General features: G+C 43.3%; 2 protein-coding genes across 2 annotated transcripts in view; both read right to left on the bottom strand.

Moving 5' to 3' along the window:
- Positions 1-14810, bottom strand: part of DZIP1L (DAZ interacting zinc finger protein 1 like) — a 41034-nt gene extending 26224 nt beyond the window's left edge. The window contains exons 1-5 of the mRNA XM_056850422.1: positions 14677-14810; positions 13713-13977; positions 4347-4925; positions 2307-2391; positions 726-838 (exon numbers count right to left, since the gene is read on the bottom strand). Of these exons, the coding sequence (XP_056706400.1) occupies positions 726-838; positions 2307-2391; positions 4347-4925; positions 13713-13977; positions 14677-14810 (1176 nt within the window). The remainder of the gene's footprint in view (positions 1-725; positions 839-2306; positions 2392-4346; positions 4926-13712; positions 13978-14676) is intronic.
- A 4037-nt stretch (positions 14811-18847) lies between these two features.
- A4GNT (alpha-1,4-N-acetylglucosaminyltransferase) lies at positions 18848-23372 on the bottom strand. The gene is made up of 2 exons (XM_056850261.1): positions 22958-23372; positions 18848-19459 (listed from the first exon to the last, which is right to left on the bottom strand). The coding sequence occupies exons 1-2, from the start codon at positions 23366-23368 to the stop codon at positions 18848-18850; spliced, it is 1023 nt and encodes a 340-aa protein (XP_056706239.1). The 5' UTR covers positions 23369-23372.
- Between the last annotated feature and the right edge of the window lie 1924 nt (positions 23373-25296).

Below are 25296 nucleotides of genomic sequence, written 5' to 3'. Positions count from 1 at the left end.
GGCAGGAGCCCTTGTCTCTCCCCCGCCTCTTTTTAGAAACTGTTTCTTGCAGTCACTGTGTAGAACATGAGTTGAGTCCAGGAAACCTGGATCTGGGGAACCTGCACCCAACTCTTAAAAAAACTGTAACATTTAGTTTGATCCTAAGTAGGGCACCAACCAACAGCCAGAAGCAGAAGAGAATAGCATGGCAATCATCTGCAGGCACAGGTTGCCCTATCCAAGGTATCAAATATCCAGTGGCTGATACATAATGTATGTCTATGTTGCTGGAGGATCTAGTGGTCAATACTAAACAAATATTATACTTACAGCGTCCAGAAGCAGGAAAGGACCAAAACTGTATAAAAAGACAATAACTACTCTAAGGCCTATAGGAGTAATAAATGGAGCCTCATGGTCATGGCTAGTGCTTGCCAAGTTGGTTTCATTAGGGTGCTCAGTATGGCACCAACCAATACCTGGGAGCAGAAGAATGGCCATGATATTCTTATGTTGTTGGAAAGCTGAGACAGTCTTAGGAATTCAAGCAGACATTTTGTAAGAACAGAAGGATAACTCTTTTCCACTACTTCGATTTCAGAGGTTGACAGGCAAAATCCACTTGGTAATTACCACATTTTTGCTTATGAAATCTATAATCTGGCAAGCCAAAATCTATAATCTGGCAAGCCGAAAGGTCTTAAGGTTTGAGGGGTTTTCTTAACACTCTCATGGTTTCATACCTGGGCCCTACGCTGGCTCTCAGCCTCCAGTTGGGCATGGGTCTCCTTCAGCTTGATTTTCAATGCTTCAATCTCATTTTCCATTTGCTCCACCTGTTTCTTCTTCTTCAGCTCTACAAAATTGATTCAGAAAGAAGGCCATTAGTGAGGGCCTCAGCTGCATACGCTTATGTTGCGATCAGCTTGGTACCACAGCTCCTCTGGAATGGAATACCTGCATTCTTAGAATAATATTAGTTATTTACCCAAGACAGGACAAATTTGGTCACGACAAGAAAAGCAAACAAAAATATTATATTTCAAATGGCACCTTGCTCAAGATTATCCACACTTTCCATTTTTAAATTTAACATTTTGGGGGTGGGGGAATCAATTAAGTTTTTGGCATTGTATATCAAATAGTTCAATGCTTGCATAAGTATGATGAGTCTGAAATTCCAAACTTTGGCTTTTTTATTCAAGTCCTAATTCATGTCAAAAACATAATGATTTAAATAAATAACACGCTCTAAGCCACCACAGAAAGCTGGATCCTGCTGATCTATTTTGCTAATGGTGAGGCGAGACTCTCCTCCACCTTAAGGAGCCTTCTCCTTAAGAATTTCTCTTCAGGAGATTCCTTGTGCCAGAGGAAAACATCACTGGTAGCAGATTTATGGGATCCAATCCAGAGTTGTGTGTTTAATTCCACTGATTTTTCTCACTTAAACATAGGTTAAGTTAGACGGTGACCATAACGTATAGTGAATGAACATATAAAACTTTCAGGGTGGTTTACCTATGCTGGGGAAAACACCTATCATGCTTATATTTCCTCCTAACCTTTGTATGTTTGTGTTGATGTCAGTTGCCACCCCCTGCCACCCCTGTGCAACTTCAACAGGTTTCCTGTAAATCATGTTTTTGTTGCTGAGTGATTAAGTTTATAATTTTTGTTTTGACAAATATGAGAATCATGTTTATCATTTGGTAGTCTAATTCAGTTACAAGATACATTTTCAACTGTTTATATCTTCAGATCTTATGTACAACAGGTAGTATGCTGATCTAAAAGTGGGGTATTCTCTGTTACATCCCTGAATCCAACTTTGGGCAATTAAATAAGTGGACTATTTTCTCAGAATCATATACCACAATATCTAATTGAGTCAGTGAGAGCTTATTATACAGTGATAGCTTATTATTATGCACCAGTTCAAACATTAGATCATTTGGAAAACTAATATAAATAAAGATAACTTCTCCAACCCTTTCTCTATGAGTTCAGATCAGAAAATATCTGACAGAATAATAAGGGGAAACCACTGGAAATAGCTCCAGGAACACAGGGTTGAATCCACCCACTTTTCCACACCACAGTGAAAAAGGGAGGAGGTGATCCCTTTGACCACCAAAAAAATCTATGCCAGCAATTATGGGTCTTGCACAGACAAAACTCATGTGGGATAGTGGCTGTAGTAAGGAGCAGAATTAAGTGAGATCGAAGGGAGGGAAAACAACTTCTCATTACCACCTTTGGCCTGAATTCCCCTCCACAGGGGGGCTTAGGAGGAAATATCTGGGCAAGCCCCCAGTGCTCACCATCTTCAGTGGCTTCAGAATGCCTGCGTTTCATGTGAGCTTGAAGGTAGGAATAGTTCACGAAGCTCTTGTCACACAGCTGGCACTAGGCAAAGACAGAGGGAGAAAAGAAAATATGATTGAGTATAATAGCCCAACGTGAAAAAACTCCCCAAACTACTTCTGTCATTTCCCCTCTCTCCATGCTTCTATAGAACTGACTGGGCCCAAAGCCAATGTATTTGGGGCCCTGGCCTTGGTGGCCCAGGCTAGCCCAATCTTGTCAGATCTCAGAAGCTAAGCAGGGTCAGCCCTGGTTAGTACTTAGATGGGAGACCACCAATGAATACCAGGGTAGCTATGCAGAGGCAGGCAATGGCAAACCACCTCTGAACATCTCTTGCCTTGAAAACCCTATGGGGTTAACATAAGTCAGCTCTGACTTGATGGCACTTTCCACCACCATCAGTGTTATGGGAACAGCAGACACATTATCTGAGACTCCTCTGTTCTTAACAAGGAGCTGTTTGTTTACAAAAACGTATCTGGAAAAATTCAGAGCAGTAAAACCAACAACAAAATGCTTGTTTTACTCCCACTTGTCTTTCAACCTATTGTCTCACCTGGACCTTCAGAAGAAAAGCAACAACTGGCTATTGCTCAAAGCTGACCCAGTGCTCCAAAATTGCTATAGACATGCCATAAATTAAATGGCTGAACAATGCAGTAAAACACAACGATCCAACCCCCAGTTATATTGTAGGATACTCCAGCTTCAGGTGAAATGTTAGCATCTAGTCTGATGTAGCCTTTTCTCCATGTTTACCTTTACAGGTTGAGTATCCCTTACCTGGAATGCTTGGGACCAGAAGTGTTCCGTATTTAGGATCATTCTGTACTTTGGAATATTTGAATATGCATAATGAGATATCTTGGGGATGGGACCCAACTCTAAACATGAAATTCATTTATGTTTTATATACACTTTATATACATAGCCTGAATGTAATTTGAAACAATATTTTAAATAATTTTGTGTACATTGAACCATCAATGGCACTGCTGAGGTCCTGTGGCCTGCGTGTCAGCTCAAAACATCCAGTTTTCAGGTCATTCTGTTTTTTATATGTCCGGTTAAAGGATACTCAACCTGTACCTCCCACCAGCCTCCACCCTTCAAAGACTGCAGGGTTACTTGGACAATTAGGCCTATCAACTGGAGTAGATAGAAGAGAAACAAAAATTATTTATGTTTCATTGATCAGAATTGACTGTGAATAAAGCAGCCAGGAACAGAATAAGATATGCTTAACTCTAAACTATGCAAAATTTAAGAAGTCTCTTAGTATCTAGGGTTGCCAACCTTCAGGTGGGACTGGAATTACAGCTGATGTCCAGACTACAGAGATTAGTTTCCCTAGAGAAAATGATTGCTTTGGCAGGTGGACTCTATGATATTACACCCCACAAGGTCCCCCTCCCCAAACCCCATCATCACCCTAAATCTCCAGTAATTTCCCATCCTGGAGTTGGCAATGCTACCTCATACCATTACCCCAAAATTGTAATTTAGTAGTTTTTTAAAAAATTAAAAGGCCCTCATAATTGGAGGGAGGAGGGGAGAAAGGAGGGAAAGGGGGAAGGAGGGGGAGGAGAAGAAGGAGGAGGAGGAGAAGAAGAGTTGGATTTTATATGCTGACTTTCTCTACCACTTAAGGAAGAATCAAACCGGCTTACAATCACCTTCCCTCCCCCTCCCCACAACAGACACCCTGTGAGGTAGGTGGGGCTGAGAGAACTCTACAGAGCTGTGACTAGCCCAAGGTCACCCAGTTGGTTTCATATGTAGGAGTGGGGAAACCAACCTGGTTCACCAGATTAGTGTCCACCACTGATGTGGAGGAGTGGGGAATCAAACCTGGTTCTCCAGATTAGAGTCCGCCGCTCCAAACTACCGCTCTTAACCACTACACCATGCTGGCTTTAGGTTGTGTATAAATCCACCTCTGAAAGAAGCTATACATGCATAGGCTGAATTCCATCTGCCCCAGCAGAACTCACCTTGTGGTAGCTATTAGCCCCAGCTTGCAAGAGTAACTGCTGGGTGCAAATCATCTTCTTCCGTTTCCTGCTTTCTTCTTTTACACACTTCAGCTCTTCGGCTTGCTTATCCAAGTCATGTTTGACATGCTTGAGGTCGTCTAGGGCAGCCTGCTGCCGCTCCTCCTGTAGTGCCAGACTCATGCTCAAGTACTCCTGGGAGTGCAGCAGGTATTCTATAGTCAGCTGAGCCATCTTAAGGACCTTTAAGAGAACAGGGTCTACTGGCTGCTGACAGTAGGGGCACTTCTCTGCATCTAGGTTGCAAAAGGTGATGCTGTTGATGTTTTCTTGTAGGGTGGCAAGATCCAGCTCGCGAGCCACCCGCTCCACATCAATGGCACTGAAACGTCGCCAATCAATAGCATCTCGCCGCGACTGGAATTTAAAGGCTGGGATTCCACCAGGACTGGCCAGCATGTTACCAAAGAGATCTCCACTGCTTGGGTAGTTCATAGGAAACACAGGTCTTGGAATACCAGACCAGTAGCATCTGGCTACAGGTGGTAGTAATGGGTAGTAAATATTATAAGCAAAAGGCTGGGGGGGGGGGAAAGGAAATACAAGTGGTTTAGAGCTGAAACAAATGGATATCTGCAGTTTGCAACACAGTATGTTTCTACATTTGAAGATATAACAAAAAAACTTTATGATGTGTATAAATTTCACTTCATTTGACACTCCATAGATTTGAAACATAGCATTCCAATGTAGCATTCAGGGCTGATTTAGGTTCTAGGTGGCCCTGGGCACTGCTTGAAGTGGTTGTTCCTCCTCCTCCTCTGAGCCCACTTCCCAGCCAGATGGACACAAAGGGCAGGTAGCAATGGCTGTTGATATCGCTTTCCCAGTAAGCAAACACAGTAAGCAAACACCTAATTCTGCCTATTTGAGTAGCTTGCCTAAAAAGCTTTCTAGACCTTTGCCTGTGTCCAATACAAAAATAAGTGGCGTGCTTATTCCTAGTAAAAACTAAGAAATTAATCTATGTACAAGGAAAAGAGATGGGATAAAAATAATATTAGTTTTAAATACTAGTTTGGAATACATACAGGTTTAATGGCCAGAATTGATAGTCAAAAACAAAATAGATAAAATAAAAGCATAAAAAAATAAGAACTAGCCAGTACTGCCAATATCTTAAGGGCTAAACCGCATGATACATTTATTTACAAGTTGGCTCTGGGTTCATAAAGAAGGATGGGTCTCCTTCTTTTCCCCCAGTCTTTTTCCTGAGCTTAAAGACACCCTCCATGGGAAGTTATTTATATAATTTTGGAGCTGCCCTAAGATGCTTTCTTTCCAGTGATGTTGGCATCAACCCAATATCACATCTACCCCCTTGCTTTACCCCTGAAGTTCCCGGTGCCTGGCACTTCTGGCAAGTATATTGATGCTCAGTCCAAGTGACAGATGTAAAGTACCTGAACTGTCAGATTTTTGCTATGTTACTGAGATTTTATATCTGTCTTTCTCACTATGGGCCTTATTGCTGGCCAGACATCTCAGGGTTTGGTTATACTGAAAATCTATTTGTCATAGTCACAATGGAGAAAGGGGACTTAAGGATGGGATAACTTAATCAAGTACTACATTGCCACCTCAGATAGTAGTATCATACCACTGGAAATGTCAGATTTCTGTAAAAGTGCCAGAGCTCTATACCTCCTTGGGAGGCACTGCCACCACCACAAACTAGAGAAAAAGAGCAGGTTATGGTAGGTGCTGTTGTACTTTTGGGAATAAGGGAAGGTGGCAAACCTTTAGGGTTGCCAGGCCCCTCTTTGCAACCGGTGGGAGGTTTTTGGGGTGGAGCCTGAGGAAGGCGGGTTTGGGGAGGGGAGGGACTTCAATGCCATAGAGTCCAATTGTCAAAGCAGCCATTTTCTCCAGGGGAACTGATCTCCATTGGCTGGAGATCAGTTGTAATAGCAGGAGATCTCCAGATAGTATCTGGAGGTTGGCAACCCTACAAACCTTCCTGGCATGCTCAGGCCTCAGTAGCTGCCCAATGAAGCTGAACCTCGATACTGGTCCAGATAGTATTCAGTTCTTTAGTATGACATTATTGTGTGTCATTTGATACCTGAATGGGCTGATGAATGATATGAATTCAAAATTTACTTTCAAATTCAAATGCAGGTGGGTGTGGCAATTCCTGAAAAAAGTAAACAGTTATACACAAAGCATATTTGCACTGTCCATAGATCTTTACATTGATCTCTCAAAGGCTTAAAAGACTATAAAAATGTACATCATTATTTCTGCTGTGTATACCCTTACCTTCAGGTTTATAGCATTAGACAGCTAGCGAGAAAATCAATCTCCTGACAGATTATATCATATATTTTTACAAGCTTAATTTTGGAAAACTTGGCTTTTGTGTTCATTATGTGTATACCCAGTCATTTTGCACTAGAGACACAGCACTTCTCTGCATCTATTATATGAATGAAGACTGACACATTAATACAACCACTGTGCAGAATAATACACACAAGTTGATTTAAGCCATAGGTTGCAACCCATGTCAACCACACACAAATCCAATTTACACACACACACACTCACGAGAAACCTCTTTAATACACAGAAGAAACTGTTTCTATAATAGATTGTCCTCAATGGCATTGGGAGGTAAAGGATCTTTTAAAGTACTGAAAGGAATCTCGTTCGGGTTATGTTCAGTTTGAGGACAGAGTTACTTTAATTTGTAGAAGATTAACAGCTTGTTAAGAAACAAATTGTACTTCAATGCTATTAACATCTTTAACTCTGTGACAAAGGCAATATGACAACATCTCCCTGAGAGCAATATCAGGTTCAAGGGCTGCGTTTTCCCCATTCACAATGGCATGATAAATATTGGGAGGGCATGATAAATATTTCACAGTTGTGTAGATTTTCAATTTATTTCATATTAAAACAACTTCCTGTTTCTAATTGTCATTTGACACTAATGCTTGTCATCATTCTTTTCCCCACTTCTATTTAAAACAGGCATACTTAGCTAAATAGTAATATGTTGGCATATGAACCCGTTTCAGGGAAAATTTTTTGTTATTGCCCAATAAAGATTGAGATGTTGTTACAGGAAACATAAGTTTTAAAATACTGCACCTTTATCTTAAATATTTGCTTTTAATATTTTACTACAGCTATTATTTAATGTACATTATGCAACTGTATAAAGTCACTTACAAATTACAAAGCTCATACCCTGCCAGAAATTTTGCTAGTCTTTAAGGTGCTATTGGACTCTTGCTCTTTTCTACTTACAAATTATATTATTTGTGAAATTATACATACCATGTTTTCAATTTAGAACAGCATTTCGATATGATCTCGACCTGAAGCATATTCACAACACACAGTTGTGTTGAACAACAGTATGTTACTAGGTGTGTCTTGTGAGATGGTAACAGGACTCCAAAGTTTAGTCTTCCGTAGATTTAATGCACCATAGCTAAGCAGAAAGCTCCAAGTGGTTAAATATTCATTCTCTGCATTGTGTGCATTTGTTTGAGACTCCAGTGTGAGCAAACAATTATCAAGACAGGCAACTGAGTGATATATTTCTGGATGCATTTCAGAAAAGCTGAACTCTGCCGTAATAGTCTAATTAAGCCATAATGTTCAGTATTAGTTGCACAAATGAAATTAGGCTAAGTATGCAAACCTCTGTGAATAAAACTCCTGGTAGAGGGTCTACTGGCGACACACTATCTCAGTTTTAACATCTGCTAGGACTGCCAACTCCAGATTGGGACATTCCTGGAGATTTGGGGCAGAGCCTGGGGAAGGTGGAGTTCGGAGAGCTGAGGGAGCTCAGCAGGAATGGGATACCTTAGGGTCCATCATCCAAAGTTGCCCTTTTCTTCAGGGGAACTGTTTTTAGAACAGAGGTCAGATGTAATTCCAGGAGATCTCCGGTCCCACCTGGAGGTTGGCAACCCTAGCATCTGTTTGGCTGGATAACAAATCTTGGCCTATATATGGGCTTATCCTCCCCATCTCCCCTGCCATGTGCCCTATGTTGACTGTATCCCTGAGCAATGGTCATTATATGAGGTATTATACATCGTACCAACAGAAATCTAGCTTTGAACTACCTTCAGCTATTGCAATGCAAGAGATAATATTTAAGATAACCATCAGCTGAAAATATTAAAAATCACCTGTTTCTAATATCATTAAATATGCTGGAATTGCTATTTCTGCCCCATTACTTTAATGTCAGATAAACTTTGAATTGCTACCAAGAGGTGGAGAATGCCAGGTAACCTGGGGGCACAGGCCTATCATGGGGGTCAGCATATATCATACAGGACAAAGTTCTTTTGTTTATCACTCCCTAATGCTACGAGACAGTGCAAAAATAAACAGAACTGTTTAATTAGTCCCAATTTGAGATTTCTATGCTACCATTCAAGCACAAGCACTGGCATAAAACAATTAATTTCATTAAAAAAAATTAAAAACCAAGCTAGATAATATGTTAACAGCCATCAGCTACAACGGCAACTTAAATGCTCACTACTGCCATGAGAAAATCAGTTAAGTCAAATATCCATCCTTTCCATACGTGTACAAAAAATTAATTTTTATATTGTGCAAATTTTTATTTTCATCCATTTGCACATCACATCCATTTGTGCTTTTGTCCAAACTTTCCTTTATATCTTAATTGGTAAAATGTTAACCATTATGACAAGAAAGGGAGGGAAATCTTTTATATTGTAGGAGGACGACCACAGGGCACTCACCACAAAGAACTCATTCCCTGTCCCACTGTTGTTGGATCTATGTACATTCAGCCAGAATATTCAGTGTCAGTTGTGGACAGAAAATCATTTTCAATGGCTGAGTGCTGAAAATAGGTAACATTTCTATTGCTCTTACCACAGCAGTATCAAATATTAAGCACCCTTCCACCTGGGATAGAGTTGCCGACCTCCAGGTGGTGGCTGAAGATTTCCCACTATTACAACTGATCTCTAGGTGACAGAGATCAGTTAACCTGGAGAAAATAGCCCCTTTGGAAGGTGAACTGTATGGCATTGAAGTCCCTCCCCTCCACAAACCCTGCCCTCCTCAAGCTCCACCCCCAAAATCTTCAGGTATTTCCCAATCTGGAACTGGAAATCCTAACTGGGTGTACGCTGTAGATTTAATTCCATACTTTGGGGACTGGAGGCACTGAGAATCGACTCTGCTCCTATGTGCACAACACTAATTAAGTACCCATTTTCATCATCTGCATAGTCTGAGCTTTATTTCTTGGTCATATTAGAGCATGGTCATATTGGAACTAAATCTGGTTCTTCCCATGTGATCCCAACCATTATGTATGAGGCTTCCACCTCATATCTGCAATGCCCAATGCTGGGTTTTATTTCTTCTGCATGAGAAATAGACATCTCTCAATAAACTTGGGAAAGTTAGGTTTTATTTCTTGGCTGCTCTAAGATGCAGTGGCTTTCATATAGATAGAAATCTGTTGCATTTTAGAAACAGAAAATTGCAAATAAATCAAAACAAATGTTCAGAGAAGTCTAACAAAAGAAATATTTTTTATTGTCTCTGGACTTACAGTTTTTTTACTGCCTGAAGTATATAAAGAAAACATATAAAATGTTTATATCAAATCTATTTTCTCTCTGAAGTTACTGGCCCTGATGTTATGTCTCTGGCTTGAGTTATTTCAAATTGGAAACTAAACAGACAAGTAAACATTCACCAATTATAGGACTTGATTTCCTTTTTTACATTCCCTTTCTTGTGTGATATTACCTTGTTTCTATGTTTCTTCCATCTCCATCCTCTCCCCACCCCCCAGGATTGTTGAGGCTGATAAAGGGGCATGGATGCACAGCCACCTCAAGATAACATCTTCCCTAAAAATGCAAAATCTAGGTGTCATCGGGGGTGGGATTGAATTTATTTTAATTTTTAGGTTGGCTATGGTGTATTGTATTTAAATCTTTTGTAATTGTGTTGTATTTTATATGATGTTAGCCACCCTGAGCCCAGTTTACCAGAGGAGAGCAGGATACAAATAAAATCATCATCATCATGATGATGTTAGAAGACCATGAGTGTGACCATGAGTATGAGGAGGAACCATGTATCTGTGTGTTTTTGTTTAAAATAATTGCCACAGTTTAACTTCAGTAACACAGTAGCACAGATCCTTGTGCTATGGTTGCAGCAGCTACCGAAGCAACATTTGGAAGTGTGTGGTGGAGGTAGTTGTGAATTTCCTGCAGTGTGCAGGGGGTTGGACTAGAGGACCCTTCCAACTCTTTGATTCTATGATTTTCAAAAAACTACACAGGCAAATATCCAATAGTCAATGAGAAGCTCTGCTTGGCAAAAGCCCTACCTAGCTCCACCCACTTCCTACAAACACTTGGCGGGCACCAGAAAAGGTACCCACAGGCACCATGTTGGGGACCCCTGATATAGAGACTGGGTGCCAGGCAAACAGTATTGTAGAGGTAATTCCATTGTTGAAAATGCTACCCTTGAAAATGCCCTGTCTATATAGCTACCCAACTCGGGTGGTTGGGGACACACCGAGCAGGGACTTCAGAGAACTTCGTAACTGATGGGCATGCTCATATGGGTGCAAGTGGTTCTTTAAAGACCGTGGCTAATCCTCATCTTCAGAATATTTATTCAGAAATGAATCCCACTGAATTTAATGGGTCTTACTACCGAGAAAATTCCATATTTTAGATCAGTTGGACAGACCCAGCTTTGAGTTCTATCTCACAGGGAGGCAAAATCAGCCTCCTTGTTTAACGGAGCCTTCTCTGTATTCACCCCAAAACTCTGGAATGCTCTTCCCAATGAAATCTATTTATCTCCATCTGTTCAGGCATTTTAAACCATTTGTTTACTTCAGGTTTTTAAGACTGTTGTTTTCTTGACTATTCTGATTTTCTGTAGAGATGTTACTGAAGTTTGTGAACATACTGTTTTGATTCATTTCTGACATGGGTTCTCTCCACTTGGAATGAAACTAGTGACCTCTTTTTCCCTGACCATACTAACAACATCTGATAGAAAGATTATCATTAACAATGATCCGTGGCTTTGCATCAGTGGTATGTAAATGACAGAAACGAAACAAATGAATCAAACACACCAGCAACAAAAATGGATATCAGCTGCTTTGATACAAAGTCCACTCTCCAAAGCTGCCATTTCCTGCAGGGAGATGGAGCTCTGTAGTCTGGAGATCAGCTGTAATTCTGAGAGTTCTCCAAAACCCCACTTGGAGGCTGGCAACCCTAAACACAAGTCACTAGATAAAAAAATGTTAATAGGATTTTAGCTGCAGTCACATAGTTGAGAAGACCAAAAAGAGAACTATAATAATACGAAAGCCACCTTAAGGTCGCTGCAATTCTGCCTGTTCACCCCCTGGCTACTGGCCCTCTTCTATTACTGAATTGTGGGTTTATATTATGGTTCTTTATTTTGTTTTTGTAAACTGTTTTGAGTCCTGCTTTGCAGAAGAAAAGCGTGATAAAGAATTTAAATAAAGAGCAAGTCAATTCATAGTCCTACTCATGTCTATTCAGCGAGGTTTAGTCCAAAGCAAGTGGTCTAAAGTCAACCCAGAAGGGGAGGGGATGTGGCTCAGAGCATCTGCTTGGCATGCAAAAGGTCCCAGATTCAAAAAGGTCCCCTGGCATCTCCGGTTAAAGGACTAGGCAAGTAGGTGGTGTGAAAGACCTCTGCCGGAGATCAGGCTCACGCTTGAAGAGTGCATGCTCAAAATTAGGACACTGATTTAGATTTTTTTTTCAGACAGTTAACAAATCCATATTGTGCTGTATTTTGGGTTCTATACTGCAATTTTTGCATTATTCTTGCATGTTGCCTTGGGATGACTAGGAAATACAGGATACAAAATTTCACCCACCTCATGGTATCTGAGTAAAAAAGATAGTATGTATCCCATTTTGGAATTTATAGATACTGGTGTCCATAATTCCCACGCTGCATATCCTTTACTTTATTATAGAATACTACTGTATTCATTGTTTATTTACTTCCTCCTTTCATTTACATTCCACCTTTCTCTTGGAGAGTCAATTATAATGGAGTTGCCAAGTGAAAAATTTCCTGTAACTGCAAACCCATGCTGCTTTTCTTCCAAGCTGTGGGAGCTTCGCCAGAAATTTATATTTTTATTTATGTTATTATAGTCTACCTTTCTCACTGAGACTCAAGGAAGTTTACACAACGTAAATCAATGCAATCAATAGGCTGATACATCTAATAAGCAAAGTAAAAAGACTGGGAATGGCAGAAAATTGAAACGAAGCTGTCATCTGAACAAAGCAAAGGTATTAAACAGGCAGCTCTCTACCTTACTGGTTAATCACAGCATCGCTTTAGACCTAATGAGGCGTTACAAAGAACAGTGAGCCAATTTTTGAGTTTTTCAAAACTCAACCAGGATGGATGGGGGGGGGGGAGAGAGAAAAGGATAGACATGGTAAGAACATACAATATCTGCTGGATCAGACCAGCAGCCCAAGTCCTGCATCCTGATGCACAGCTGTCAACCAGTTGCCCTGGAGGGCTAATATACAGAGCACACAGGCTAAGGCCCTTTCCTCATGGGGCCTCTTAGAAGAAGGATGTTGTAGGGTGTTGTAGGGCAAGAGGACATCACTGTCGTAACAAATTAGCTTAAAACAGAGTTATGGAAGATATGTTGTGGAGCTTTGAGTTACGTATTGCTTATGGCAATATATATATATATATAAAATCAATCCCAGGCTGTATTCAAAAGCTTTCAGTGACAAAGGTGATTTCCACCCTAGTCTTGAAAATGTAAAAGCTAGCCGTTATTGGTTTCCGTCCCTAATAGATAGATCCCGACTCCCTTGCGAAGATAGATAGATCCCGACTCCCTTTCCAGGCGCCCAACTGGAAAGCGGTTCTGCGCCAGGAAAAACCTTTATTTGCATTCCTCCCTCCCAAGCCCCCCATCACGTGGAAACTTGGCCCCGAATCTGCAAGGCGGAAGAAACGTCGGTGACTCAGGCCGGGGGAACGCGGCCCACTCCCCGGGCCCTGCTGCCTTGCAGAGCCGTCTGGCTCCCAAGCCGTCGCGGCGCAGCGAGACCGGCCGGCCGACAAGGAACGAGCCAGGCTCTGTGGAGCGCCTCCCCCCCTCCTTTTTTTTGTTTGCTTGTTTGAGCCGACTCCTTTATAACCCCTTTATGACCCCAGAGTGGGAACGCCTGGCGCGGCTCCCTTGCCAACTCTCCCCCCCCACCCACCCCCGGCCGCCCCTCCAACCTTCCCTTCATCGCTCCCGATTTGTCTGGGCCGTTGCCTACGGCTCTGAACCGGCAAAGAAAAAAAGGTTTCCCGGAGAAAAGCAACAGGAGCTTTGGGGCGCTGGGAACGCGCCTCCAGCGCGAGCCGCCTCCCGGGGCTCCTGGCTCGGCGCCGAGCAGCCCCCGTCGGAGCCCGGCGAGGAGCGGCTTCACGCGCCCGCTCCTCAACGCCCGCAGGCTTCTTTGGCGAAGAGAATTCACAGCGGGTCGCCGTGTTGGCCTGTCTGCAGTCGTGGAAAAGGGCACGAGCCCAGTGGCCCCTGAAAGACTAACAGAAATGTTTTCTGGCAGGGCGTGAGCTTGCGTGAGCCTGTGGCTCACGCAAGCTCACACCCTACCAGAAAACATTTCTGTTAGTCTTTCAGGGGCCACTGGGCTCGTGCCCTTTTCCACGACTGCTTCTTTTGCGACCCCCAGCGCCGGCTGCGAGCCCAACCAACGCGGACGGAGGCGAGGCCGGCCGGCCTCCCGCTCAAGCCCCGCGCCCTCCCAGCCCCCGCCGGCCGGCTCCTCCTCCCCTTCCGCCCCGCGCCCCTTTATCGCGCGCCGCGCAGCTCAGCCCAAACTCAGAGCCCAAACAAAGGAAATCCTTACCTGCCCTCAGAAGTCATGTTTTTTTTTAGGTGGGGGGCGAGGAAGTGGGGGCGGGAGACCAGACCGCCCCAAAGGCCGCGGCCGGAACGGGCGGGTTTCCTTCGGGCCGAGGCCCCCCTCCGAAGCACCGCCGCCCGACCCCAACCCCCGCCCCCTCCCCTCCCCGCAGCGGCGAATCACCTGCGTCTAATTGGCCGCGGAGAGGCTTCGCGGGTCTCTCTGGAGCGCGGGTGGGGAGCCGCTGCGAAGCCCTCCCCGCAGGCAAGCTGTTGCTCTGGTAACTTCTGCAAACGCCGCGGGGCTCTCCGGGACCAGCGGCCTCGGCTTGCCTGGCTTCGCGAGTCGCGTCATGGCCTCCCAGCGATGGAGGGGGAGGGTCGGGCCGCCGCCGCAGTGTTTCCAAACATTGAGACCCGGGGGACTGTTCAGGTTTCATTCCGTGGATGAGAGAGGGGTTCTCCATGGAGCTGTAATCAGACCTTCAGGTGCAGCTGTGGAGAGGAGGCAGGGTTGATCCCCCCCCCCCCAAGGGCCTGTGTGTAACAGCATTTTATCTGGTTCTCCTAGATTATCCGGGCTGTGTGACCGTGGTCTTGGTATTTTCTTTCCTGACGTTTCGCCAGCAGCTGTGGCCGGCATCTTCAGAGGAGTAACACTGACGGACAGTGTCTCTCAGACCCTGTCCTTCAGTGTTGCTCCTCTGAAGATGCCGGCCACAGCTGCTGGCGAAAAGTCAGGAAAGAAAATACCAAGACCACGGTTACACAGCCCGGATAACCTACGAGAACCAATGAACTCTGACGGTGAAAGCCTTCAACAGAGTTTTATCTATTTTCACCCGGCCCAAACAATGCACTTCCGATCCGCTTTCAACCGTGCTTTGAACGTGGATTTTCCTGTGCCAACTGGCAAGATCCACTTGCAAACGATCATGAAGGTGGATTGAAAGTGCATTATATTGTCGAAGGCTTTCACGGGCGGAGTTCGTTGGTTCTTGTAGGTTATCCGGGCTGTGGGACCGTGGTCTTGGGAAGGGCATTATTTGGGCTGGGTGAAAGTGCCCTGAAAGTGTGTGATGTTCAGGGGAAAACAATACTGAAAGTGGCATCATACGATTTCTGCACATGATGGATATGGGGATAAGGGTAACTAATGCTGCTGTTTGTCCATGTGTCTCTTCCTGGTCCTTGTGTGTTGAAGATCATGCTGGGGGAAGACATCATCTATAAAAGACCTCCCAAAAGGAAAAGAAATGTATTTATTAAATTATTTATATTATTTATATTCTGCTTTTCCTCGTGGTTCAAGGAGTCTTACAAATCACAACTAAAAGCATCACAATTTAAAACCTACAACCCCCCTCCCACAGATAACCCACTCTAATGCTTAGAAAATGGCAGGGTGGGAGTAGACCCATTGCTCTTTGCAATATTTTGACAGTGTTAAAGGCCAGTGTAAAGGCTGCATAATGGGGAAGTAGTCAATTCCTGAAGAATAGGGATGTCACAACACCATGTAGGTAAGGTAACCAGTGTTTTTCCAGCTCGTCTGCCTATAGTTCTCTGGACCTTCATCAGCCGACATTAGCAGTAATATTAATAACATTTTTTTCAAAAAAAACCTAGAGGTGACCTCTGAAAGAGCCAAATTACACATTGGAAAGAAAGGCAACACATTCTTCCTCCTTTGTGGTCACTGGCATAGGGGGAAATTCCTTCAGTAGATATGAGAGGGTTTCTCCATGAGAATGAGAGCCAGAGTGGTGTAGTGGTTAAGAACGGTGGTTTGGAGCAATGGAGTCTGATCTGGAGAACTGGGTTTGATTCCCCACTCCTCCGCATGAGCGGCGGAGGCTAATCTGGTGATCTGGGTTGGTTTCCCCCACTCCTACACACGAAGCCAGCTGGGTGACCTTGGGCAAGTCATTGTGTCTCAGCCTCACCTACCTCACAGGGTGTCTGTTGTGGGGAGGGGAAGGGAAGGTGATTGTAAGCCGGTTTGAGTCTGCCTTAAGTGGCAGAGAAAGTCGGCATATAAAAACCAACTCTTCTTCTTCCTAAATCCCAACCACAAATATGGTGAACAGTTACATCCTGACTGGCCAGTCCTAATTAGAATCCTATTGCAGTCTACTCAGTGGGGCTTACTTTCAGGAAAGTGTTCTTAGGATTGCTCTGCTGGTGTTGCTAAGTATAGTCCTATAGATTTAATAAGAACCTTAGTGGCATAATACTATTGATAAACCAATCTGTATGGATAGTACACATGAACACATGTAGCTGCCTTATACTGAATCAGACCCTTGGTCCATCAAAGTCAGTATTGTCTACTGAGACTGGCAGCAGCTTTCCAGGGTCTCCAGGAGAGGTCTTTCACATCACCTACTTGCCTAGTCCCTTTAATTGGAGGTGCCGGGGATTGAACCTGGGATCTTCTGCATGCCAAGCAGATGCTCTGCCACTGAGCCGCAGTACCATTTATTTCACCAGGAGCCTGCTTTGTTTTCATTGGGGCATTTAGTTCACTAATCTCCTTACCAATACTGAGTATGGGGCTAACAAAATAAATGAAATAGAACTTGATATTGGAATATCAAGTTTGGAAAGATTCAGGGCATTCCAGTGAGCTAATTTACTAAAGATCTGCCCTAATGTAGCAGTTCAAATAGTGACTTCAATTGCTGTAGCTAAAGTAGCTTCCTTAGCCTGATTAATAAAATACATAAATTGAGTATGGCAGAACTGGCAACCTGCCATCATTAAATATGACCAGTACAAGTTTCATGAGCCTGTATGGGTCTGAAAAGAATCCTGTCCTTTCAGTGCTCTTTCGTAAAGTATGGAAGTTCTTTTCTTCACTCCACCCTGAAAAACAAGATATTAGAAAATTTGTATATGTGAAATTAAGTTGAAGGTTTATATCTTCTCACTTATAAGAGAAAAAGGAATTTATGGGGGAATTTAGATAGTTCATTATCTCAAAGCACAATATTCCTGGATCCTATTTTTTTCGTTACAATATATCTTATAGCCAAAGATCTTCACAGTAGTTAACAACAGGGCAATAAAAATAATACAAAATAGATGTATAAAAGACTATTGGCTTGGAAAAACATAAAAGCTTCCAGTAACGTATCTGATCAGTACAGTCAATATTATTCTTAACAAAGTAATATGTAATTATAGTAGAAACAGCAGCCAAAAAGGAGAGAAGCAAATGATAATTCTTATTCCACTCCCCAAAGGTTACCAGTTAAAAAACAAGCAAACAACCTTTTAAAAAAGTATTTGTTACTCATTTGATGTGTGAAATGCGATTGTGCACGTGGAATAGGTATTTATTGAATAGTGCCTATGACATCATCCATGATTTACTAGATTGTGCCTATGACATTATTAAACCATTTCATTCATCATGCCTGTGCCAATTGGTGAACTGATTTAAAAGTATTATTATTATTATTTATTATTATTAACAACAGCAGCAGCAGTTTAGAAAACTAGCCATCTTTCACTGTATAAGTCAAGTGTGCAATATTCATCATTTTGTGGCCATTAAAAATAACTGTTAAAAACTCTATAGTCTAGAGTAGTAATTAGCAACTGATAGTCCTAGAACGAAATCCATTGCCAGCCTAGAGACAAGAAGCAGCTGTTGAAATGGGGAATTGTACCATTCTACTTGACAGAGGGATTTCTTGCTAACCTGCTTAGAATAGTGCTCTTGTAAATACTTAAAATGATGCTCATACCTCTACATCATAACTTATTTATTTTTAGCCACCCCTCTTTACAGGTTGATTAAAAAAAAAAAACAATATCCAAACAAAAATAAAATTCCTCTTATTTTTAAAGCCCCTCTCTTATAACACTCCCTGACTGTTCAGATGATTATCACTTACTTGATGTCCTGTCTGGAAATGAAATTCTTCACACCACTTTGGCTGTTGCCAAATATATTTCAGCTGCTCTTAAAGTTTGAACCATCACCATGGGTAGTCAGGACTCTACATTAATGCCAAGAGGACTACCAATCCTGGGTAACGCTTATCAGTCTTCTTTTCAGATGGCTCACTGGGAAATATAGTTTGCACATAAAGCTGAAGCAGAAAGGAATGCTTTGACTCTAGAAAGATTATACTCCCAAAATCTTGCTGGTCTCTATGGTGCTACTGTCTTGAATCAGGCCTTAACATAATCTCCTGAGTCCCTGTCTATTGAAGCTCTTATATTGAACCTGCTACCACTTTTTGTGTTTAAAGGTTTGTTTCTAGCTTGGGTGCAAAGCAATGGAGAGGTTTTAGGTTTAGGTTCACTTCCAGTTCACTGGGGGAGAAGTAAACGCCTATGAACTTGTTTTTGGGTTTGGTTTTGCTTTGACTTCTTGGCTGCAAGGTAATCTGTATAACTTTTGTGCTTTGGAACCAGAGGCTAATATGGAAGCCCATATGATGATCTATATTATCAGGGTTTTAAACAGCACCTTGTCTTGTTTTAGTACTCAGCTGGTTTGATTTAGAGACATTGCTTCACTTCCTTCTGCTGCTTGAACGAGGCTCTGGTAAGTAGTTGGGCAATATGTTTTGTACAGGTTTTCCACTAGTGTGTTACTTCCAATGGTCACATTCTTCTGTTCCTGGTTCATGAAATTCCACAGGTGTAAAGCATAAGAGTAATTGAAGTCTGGCATTGAGTCCCACACTTCGTAGTACTTCCTCCATGCTGGATAGGAGATGGGATAGAAGCGATGGGGATGCAAGAAGGAAATATTGTGATACATTTGATCCTCCAGATTCTGAAAATCTGTAAGATTAGATAGCCCTTTCAGCATCCTCGTCATTAAATAAGGGCCCTGGTGTCCCCAAATATCTCCATTGTAGTTCTCAACAAAATTGTTCATGCAATCCCAGAGGAACCAGTGATGCTGCTGAAAACCAAAGATTCCATTGCTGGAGAACTGGGAAGACTGGGCTGCCAAGAAATTTGCTACTGGAATGGGTCTGATAGAAATGACATCTGTGTCCATATAAATCCCACCATATTTCCAGAGCATTGCAAGTCTGCTTGCGTCAGAGCTAATATAGACCCAGTGCTTCTCCTTTGTTGTATTGATCTGCAAGGTTCAAAATGGACAGAGAATCACAAATAGCCTTTAGTTTCTGAGACAAATGTTTTACTTCTTGTAAGTACTTATAACAGTTTCTCAAATGATAAGCTACCATTTTACTAGGTTTTTGTACCCTGTTTAACAGAATTTAAAAACAACGGAAAACAGAAATTCTGAAACTGAATCTCTGAGGCTCAGTGTAGATGTAGCATGACCTAGGAGTTAGGGGTCAAGGTATGGGATCATGTTTCCCCTGCCCCTTCTCCTTGCTCAGATTTTAGAGGGGGAATATAGAATGCCAGAGTGATAAAACAGGTCAGGACTAGTGTATCCTAACCCTTCCTTACTACTGCTCTGACACTGTCCCTTTGATATGTAAATTGCTACTGTCAAGGCTTACTTCCTTACTGCTGACTAACACCTTCTCTCTTTCTCTCCATCTTGCAACCATGAGGACAGAACATGCCTTGTGCATCTCTTATCTATCCTAGTGTAGCTAGTTCAAGTTCAAGTCAAGTTTATTGTATAAGGCCATAGGCCCGTGTTGGCGAACCTATGGCACGGGTGCCACTTCCGGCACTCGTAGCCCTCTCTGCCGGCACGCGCGGTTCCTCCAAGCCGCTGGCCTTTCCGGCTCTGCCCTGCCCCGGATAAGGGAGGCTGTAGCCCAGGGGTGGGGAACCTCCGACATCATTGGCGGTGGCCCCCGGACTCTCCCACAGAAGCTGCCGCCATTGCCGCCACTGGAGCGTGCGTGGCCGGCCAGGTGGGTGGGAGAGCGGGGAACAGAAGCCGAGCGCCCACACTCGGCATGGCCGGCGGCTTCTCCGGCGCCCTCTGGGCCTGTGCGGGTGGAGGGGCGTGGCTGGCCGGTGGGTGCGAAGGAGGCGTCCTCTGCCCTACCCTGCTCGCCTCTCACTAGCCTGCCGCCGCCGCCACGCCCCACCGAGTGGCAAATCCAAGGCAAAACCTCCCATGCATAAATGGCCTCTTTCTTTTTCTGTCTCCCTCTGTCCTTTTCTTTCCCTACTTTTCTTTCTCTCCCTTGCTCCATTTCCTTCTCCCTTTCTCTCTCTTTTTCTTTCTTTCTCTCCCTCCCTCCCTTCCCTTTCCTTCTCCCTTCCCTTCTTTCCTTCCTTCCTTCTTTCCCTCCAGCGGCTTCTCCGGCGCCCTCTGGGTCTGTGCGGGCGGAGGGGCGTGCAGTCCTATTCCACCTTTGAAGTGCCCACAAGCCATCCTCCAAACACCTTTCCATTTGTCTTGATATGTAGAGAGAAAACACTAAGGAACTAGTTGCCAATCTCCAGGTACTAGCTGGAGATCTCCTCCTATTACAAGTGATCTCCAACCAATAGAGATCAGTTCCCCTGGAAAAAATTGCCACTTTGGCAATTGGACTCTATGGCACTGAAGTCCTTCCCCAAACCCCCCCTCAGGCGCAAAAACCTCCCACTCATGGCAAAGAGGAACTTGGCAACCCTAGCCTCTCCCTCTGGGCCCCCTCTGGGGGTGGTATTCAGGTTAAATTGCCGCATTGGCACTCGGCGATAAATAAGTGGGTTTTTGGTTGCAGTTTGGGCACTCGGTCTCTAAAAGGTTCGCCATCACTGCCATAGGCCATTACAATCTAAAACAGTATAGTAACAGGTTAAAATAGGCAGAACCAGAATCTTTAGAAGAATACAAAAATTAAAAAATTAAAATATGCCCAGTCGATTCTAACCAACTTTGCCAACCTTCATAGTTTGCTTTTCCCTAATTTTCTTGGCCGCCAGACTATTCAGTGCCAATCTTTTGGAAATATACGGGTCCCTATCTGACAACAAATAGATTAATCTGTAGCTAGTTTGATTGTAATGCTATCTTTCCTCTGTCCTATCCTGAATGGAGTTCCTTGAAATAAAGTTTTCATATTTCTTTACTGAAGATAGAAGAAGAGTTGTTTTTTATATGCCGATTATCTCTACTTTTTAAGGAGAATCAAACCGGTTTACAATCTCCTTCCCGTCCTCTCCCCACAACAGACACCTTATAAGGTAGGTGAGGCTTAGAGAGCTCTAAGAGAACTGTGACTAGCCCAAGGTTATCAGCTGTGTATGAGTGGGAAACCAATCTAGTTCACCATATTAGAGTCCATTGCTCATGTAGAGGAGTGGGGAATCAAACCCAGTTCTCCAGATTAGAGTCCACCGCTCTTAACCACTACACCATGATGGCTTACAATCACCTTCCCTTCCCCTCCTCACAGCAAATACCTTGTGAGGTAGGTGGGGCTGAGAGAGTTTGGAGAGAACTGTGCCTAGCCCAAGGTCACCCAGCAGGCTTCATGTGGAGGAGTGTGGAAACAAACTCAGTTCACCTGATTAGAATCTGATGCTCATGTGGAAGAGTGGGGAATCAAACCCGGTTCTCCAGATTAGAGTCTGCCGCTCTTAACCACTCTGGCTCTGTGAACTTTATTTCCTCAGCAACACCAAACACAAATTCTGCTGTGATACATGCATTCTGCTCATCAACACTGAGTTAGACCATTCCATCTTGCTCAGTATTGCTTGCCCTGATGGGCAATGGCTCAGGCAGAGATGTCTGCCATGAGTTGTGTCTCTGGCTAGTAGTAAAGCGATGGGCTTCAGATATGGGGAACATCAATGCAGACGTCCCCCATATTCTCTCTTACACGTATCCCACCAGAAAAGACTATCCTGCTCATTGCTTATCCTTTCTTCCCTTACAAGGAATGATAGTACAGTGTCGCTCACAGAGAGTATATTATCCTTCCCTTTACAGGTTTCTGGTCTGCTTGATTCTTGGTATTCTATACCACTGAACCATTTTCACTGGCAACAGCCATCAGCAGACACTAGACTGACTGCAGTCTCCACTCCTGTCCCGGGAACCCCTGCATTTCTCCCCAATGTGCCCAGGGGACTTGGGGGGGGCATGGTTCCTCTGTTGCTGGTGACCCAAAGTAACTTGTGGCCTAACATCCAGCTTGGCTGAACGTGTTGAGAAGTTGCTGTCCAACTCTAGCAGCTGCTCCCTGCCACAGTTTTTCCCAACATCTGCTACTTTAACTGGAGGTACCAGCGATTTAAGCTAGGACCTATTATATGCAAAGCACACGCTCCAGCCTTGAGCCATGACTCTTGCCAGGAGAAGGTCTATCCTGGTAGAAAAAGACACCCCCCCCCTTTGAACTAGTAAATAAAGCACCAATCCCCCCCGAAAGATCAATATTTGTCATTGCTGTTTATTGGTTTACTTCATTTATACCTTGCTTTTGTCTCCAATGGCTGAGAGTGTATAACTGGCCCAAGATCACCCAGCAAGCTCCATGGCAGGGTGGGGGTGGGGGGTCTGAACTTGGGTTTCCCAGATCCTAGTCCAACTCCAGCACTGTAAGCACAACACAACACTGGTTCTCAGTGTTGTCACAGTGATCTAGTATAAACAAACCTGCCCATTTCCGTCAGCCCACCAAAACTGTTACCCAGTGCATCTCACCTGAAGGTACCATGGCAGTAGAGGGGTGTCCTGGAACAAAATATCCATCTTCAGTGGGAAAATGAAAACATTATCCATAGCAGATAAGGCTGAAAGGGCCGGACAGGAAGACTTGACATCCACCAATGTGTTATTGTCCAATCCTTTCATAAAGAAAAGAACAGGCCTATCAAAGTAGATTCTGGCAGCAGATTCCACAGAACATAAGACCAGTTGAGAAGGCTGTAAACGATTGGTTGTCTCCAGAAAGATGATTTTTTTGCCCTGGGTCATTACTTCTTGCAGAGTCAAGAACTTCTTGGAAATAGGTTTGCAGTCAAAAATGCAACCAGGTTCAATGGACAGCTCATAAAATATCCCAAATGCAAACACGAAAAAGATACACAGGTACAGCCGGATCTCCTTCAGCATAGTGACTGTTTCTTGAACCTTTGATCTTAATAAAAACATAAGAAGTTTTAGTAAAATCCTTTCTTACATACACGCGCACACACATATACCATTTGCTGTTTTGTGATCTATAAACTTCAAATTATTTGGAATGTCAATCTCTTCCTAAGCCCAGGACAGTGCTCTTTGAATTATGGTGTGGGATAAGGAGCCATGTTTAAAATGTTTTGAGTTTACTCAGTTTTGCTGGAAAAATGGGGAATGTATATGGAGAAGGAAGGAATCAGCTAGCACTGGTTGAATCTTAGGAATATTTCCATTTGATTTTATTACTGTGAGGGTACAGAGGCCTTGATCCCTCCACTAGATATTTGCAAGCCATGACAAAAGATCTGAAATCCATCAAAATCCTGGAAATGCAAATTCTAGAGAGAAAACCAGCAGACATTTCAGGATGCAGGAGCACTGACCAAATTCCTTACCCTCATTTTCTTTTTAAAAATGCTAAGAGATTTTCTTTCCCTAAGCTACCATGCTTAGGGAATTAATGCTTAGGTGATTTAATGTCTCCCCTTCACATTTGCAGTGGGTGCAATTGCGGGACAGAATGCCGAAAGTGAATTTGAATCCGCTGTGAATTGTGTGGTTTTTTTCTTCTGTTGCTCGACAGGCTCAAGCTCTTTCTAGACATGGCTCTTTCTCACTGATTATATATGTCTCTGTCATAACAGAGAAGAAGAAGCAAGCCTTTGAAGAAGATTAGATGGGTGGTAGGTCCATGAGGTGGTGCAGAGGTGGGTGGTAGGTCCTTGAGGTCCTTCAATGATTGTTCAGAGCTAAATGCAAAATAAATAAATAAAAATAAAATAATTTCCTTTGTTTGGCCATATGGTTTTTAGGGCAGAATGGACAACTGCTCCTCCCAGACTCTGACATATTGGGATGATGCCTGTCAATTTACACAGCCCTTGTGGCTATTTGGGGAATGCCCTGAAGGAGGCTTGAGTCACGTACTGTTAGAGGAACCAACTTGATGTCTTTCTCTGCAGATGCCTGCCATGCTCCAAGCCACTCGGCTCAGTAGGAAAATGTCGCAGCTGAGATTCCTACCACCAGTTAGCATCCTGGACCTTGCTTCATACCTTTGTTTTGTGTATAAACTCTTCCTCACTAGTAGGTTTTTTTAAAGTCAATCCAGCAGCATTCCACACTTGCAAATTAAAAGGCTGCGTCCTCTCTTAGTTGCACCAAGTGGTTTTGAAAGGACACATAATGACTGTCTGATCTTTCCAACAATATTCTTATTTTGCCTTGGGGAGAATTTCATTGCCCCACAAACGTCTGGTACCAGTTAAGCAAAAGCTTTACATGTGCAGGTCTTTCTGGAAAAGTATCTACTCACTGCGAACAAGCGGCTGAATTTTTCAAGGCTCTTGGTGAGATGCTGATTCCAGTGGTGCCTGCTTAGATGTTATCCCTTCTTTTTTTCTGGTTTGTCTTTTAATAAGAACTTCCACAGACAACATTTCAGCACTGGAGCCCTTTCTTGCAATGCGCTGTAGCAGCAATGCTGCAAATTCTAAGTGACATGAATAATTGAACGTTCTATCAAGCCTCTGATTGTCTGTCGTGCCAGGCTTCTGGGGAAGGTAAGGAAAGCACTCGATTCTAAGGGTGCATGAGGATCCCTTCATGAAGATTAATCACCCTTTAGTGAACATTTAACTAGCCTGGTACAGTCACAATAAATTAATAGTGTTCTGAAAATGCTAATTTTTCCTTGCTCATATTCATGTTGGTTGGGGCTCATGGAAGGGTGTAATTCAGTGGCAGAACATGTAATTTTTGTTCAGGTGCAGTCCTCACCATTTCCAAATAAAGCAGGTATTAGGAAAGACCTTTCTATGCCTGAGATCCTGGTGAACCTCAGACAGAAAAGGCAGTACTGA

The sequence above is a fragment of the Euleptes europaea genome, chromosome 5 (assembly GCF_029931775.1).
Source record: "Euleptes europaea isolate rEulEur1 chromosome 5, rEulEur1.hap1, whole genome shotgun sequence".
Lineage (NCBI taxonomy): Eukaryota > Metazoa > Chordata > Lepidosauria > Squamata > Sphaerodactylidae > Euleptes > Euleptes europaea.
Note: the sequence above shows the minus strand (reverse complement) of the source record. Positions and strands in the feature narration are given on the sequence as shown.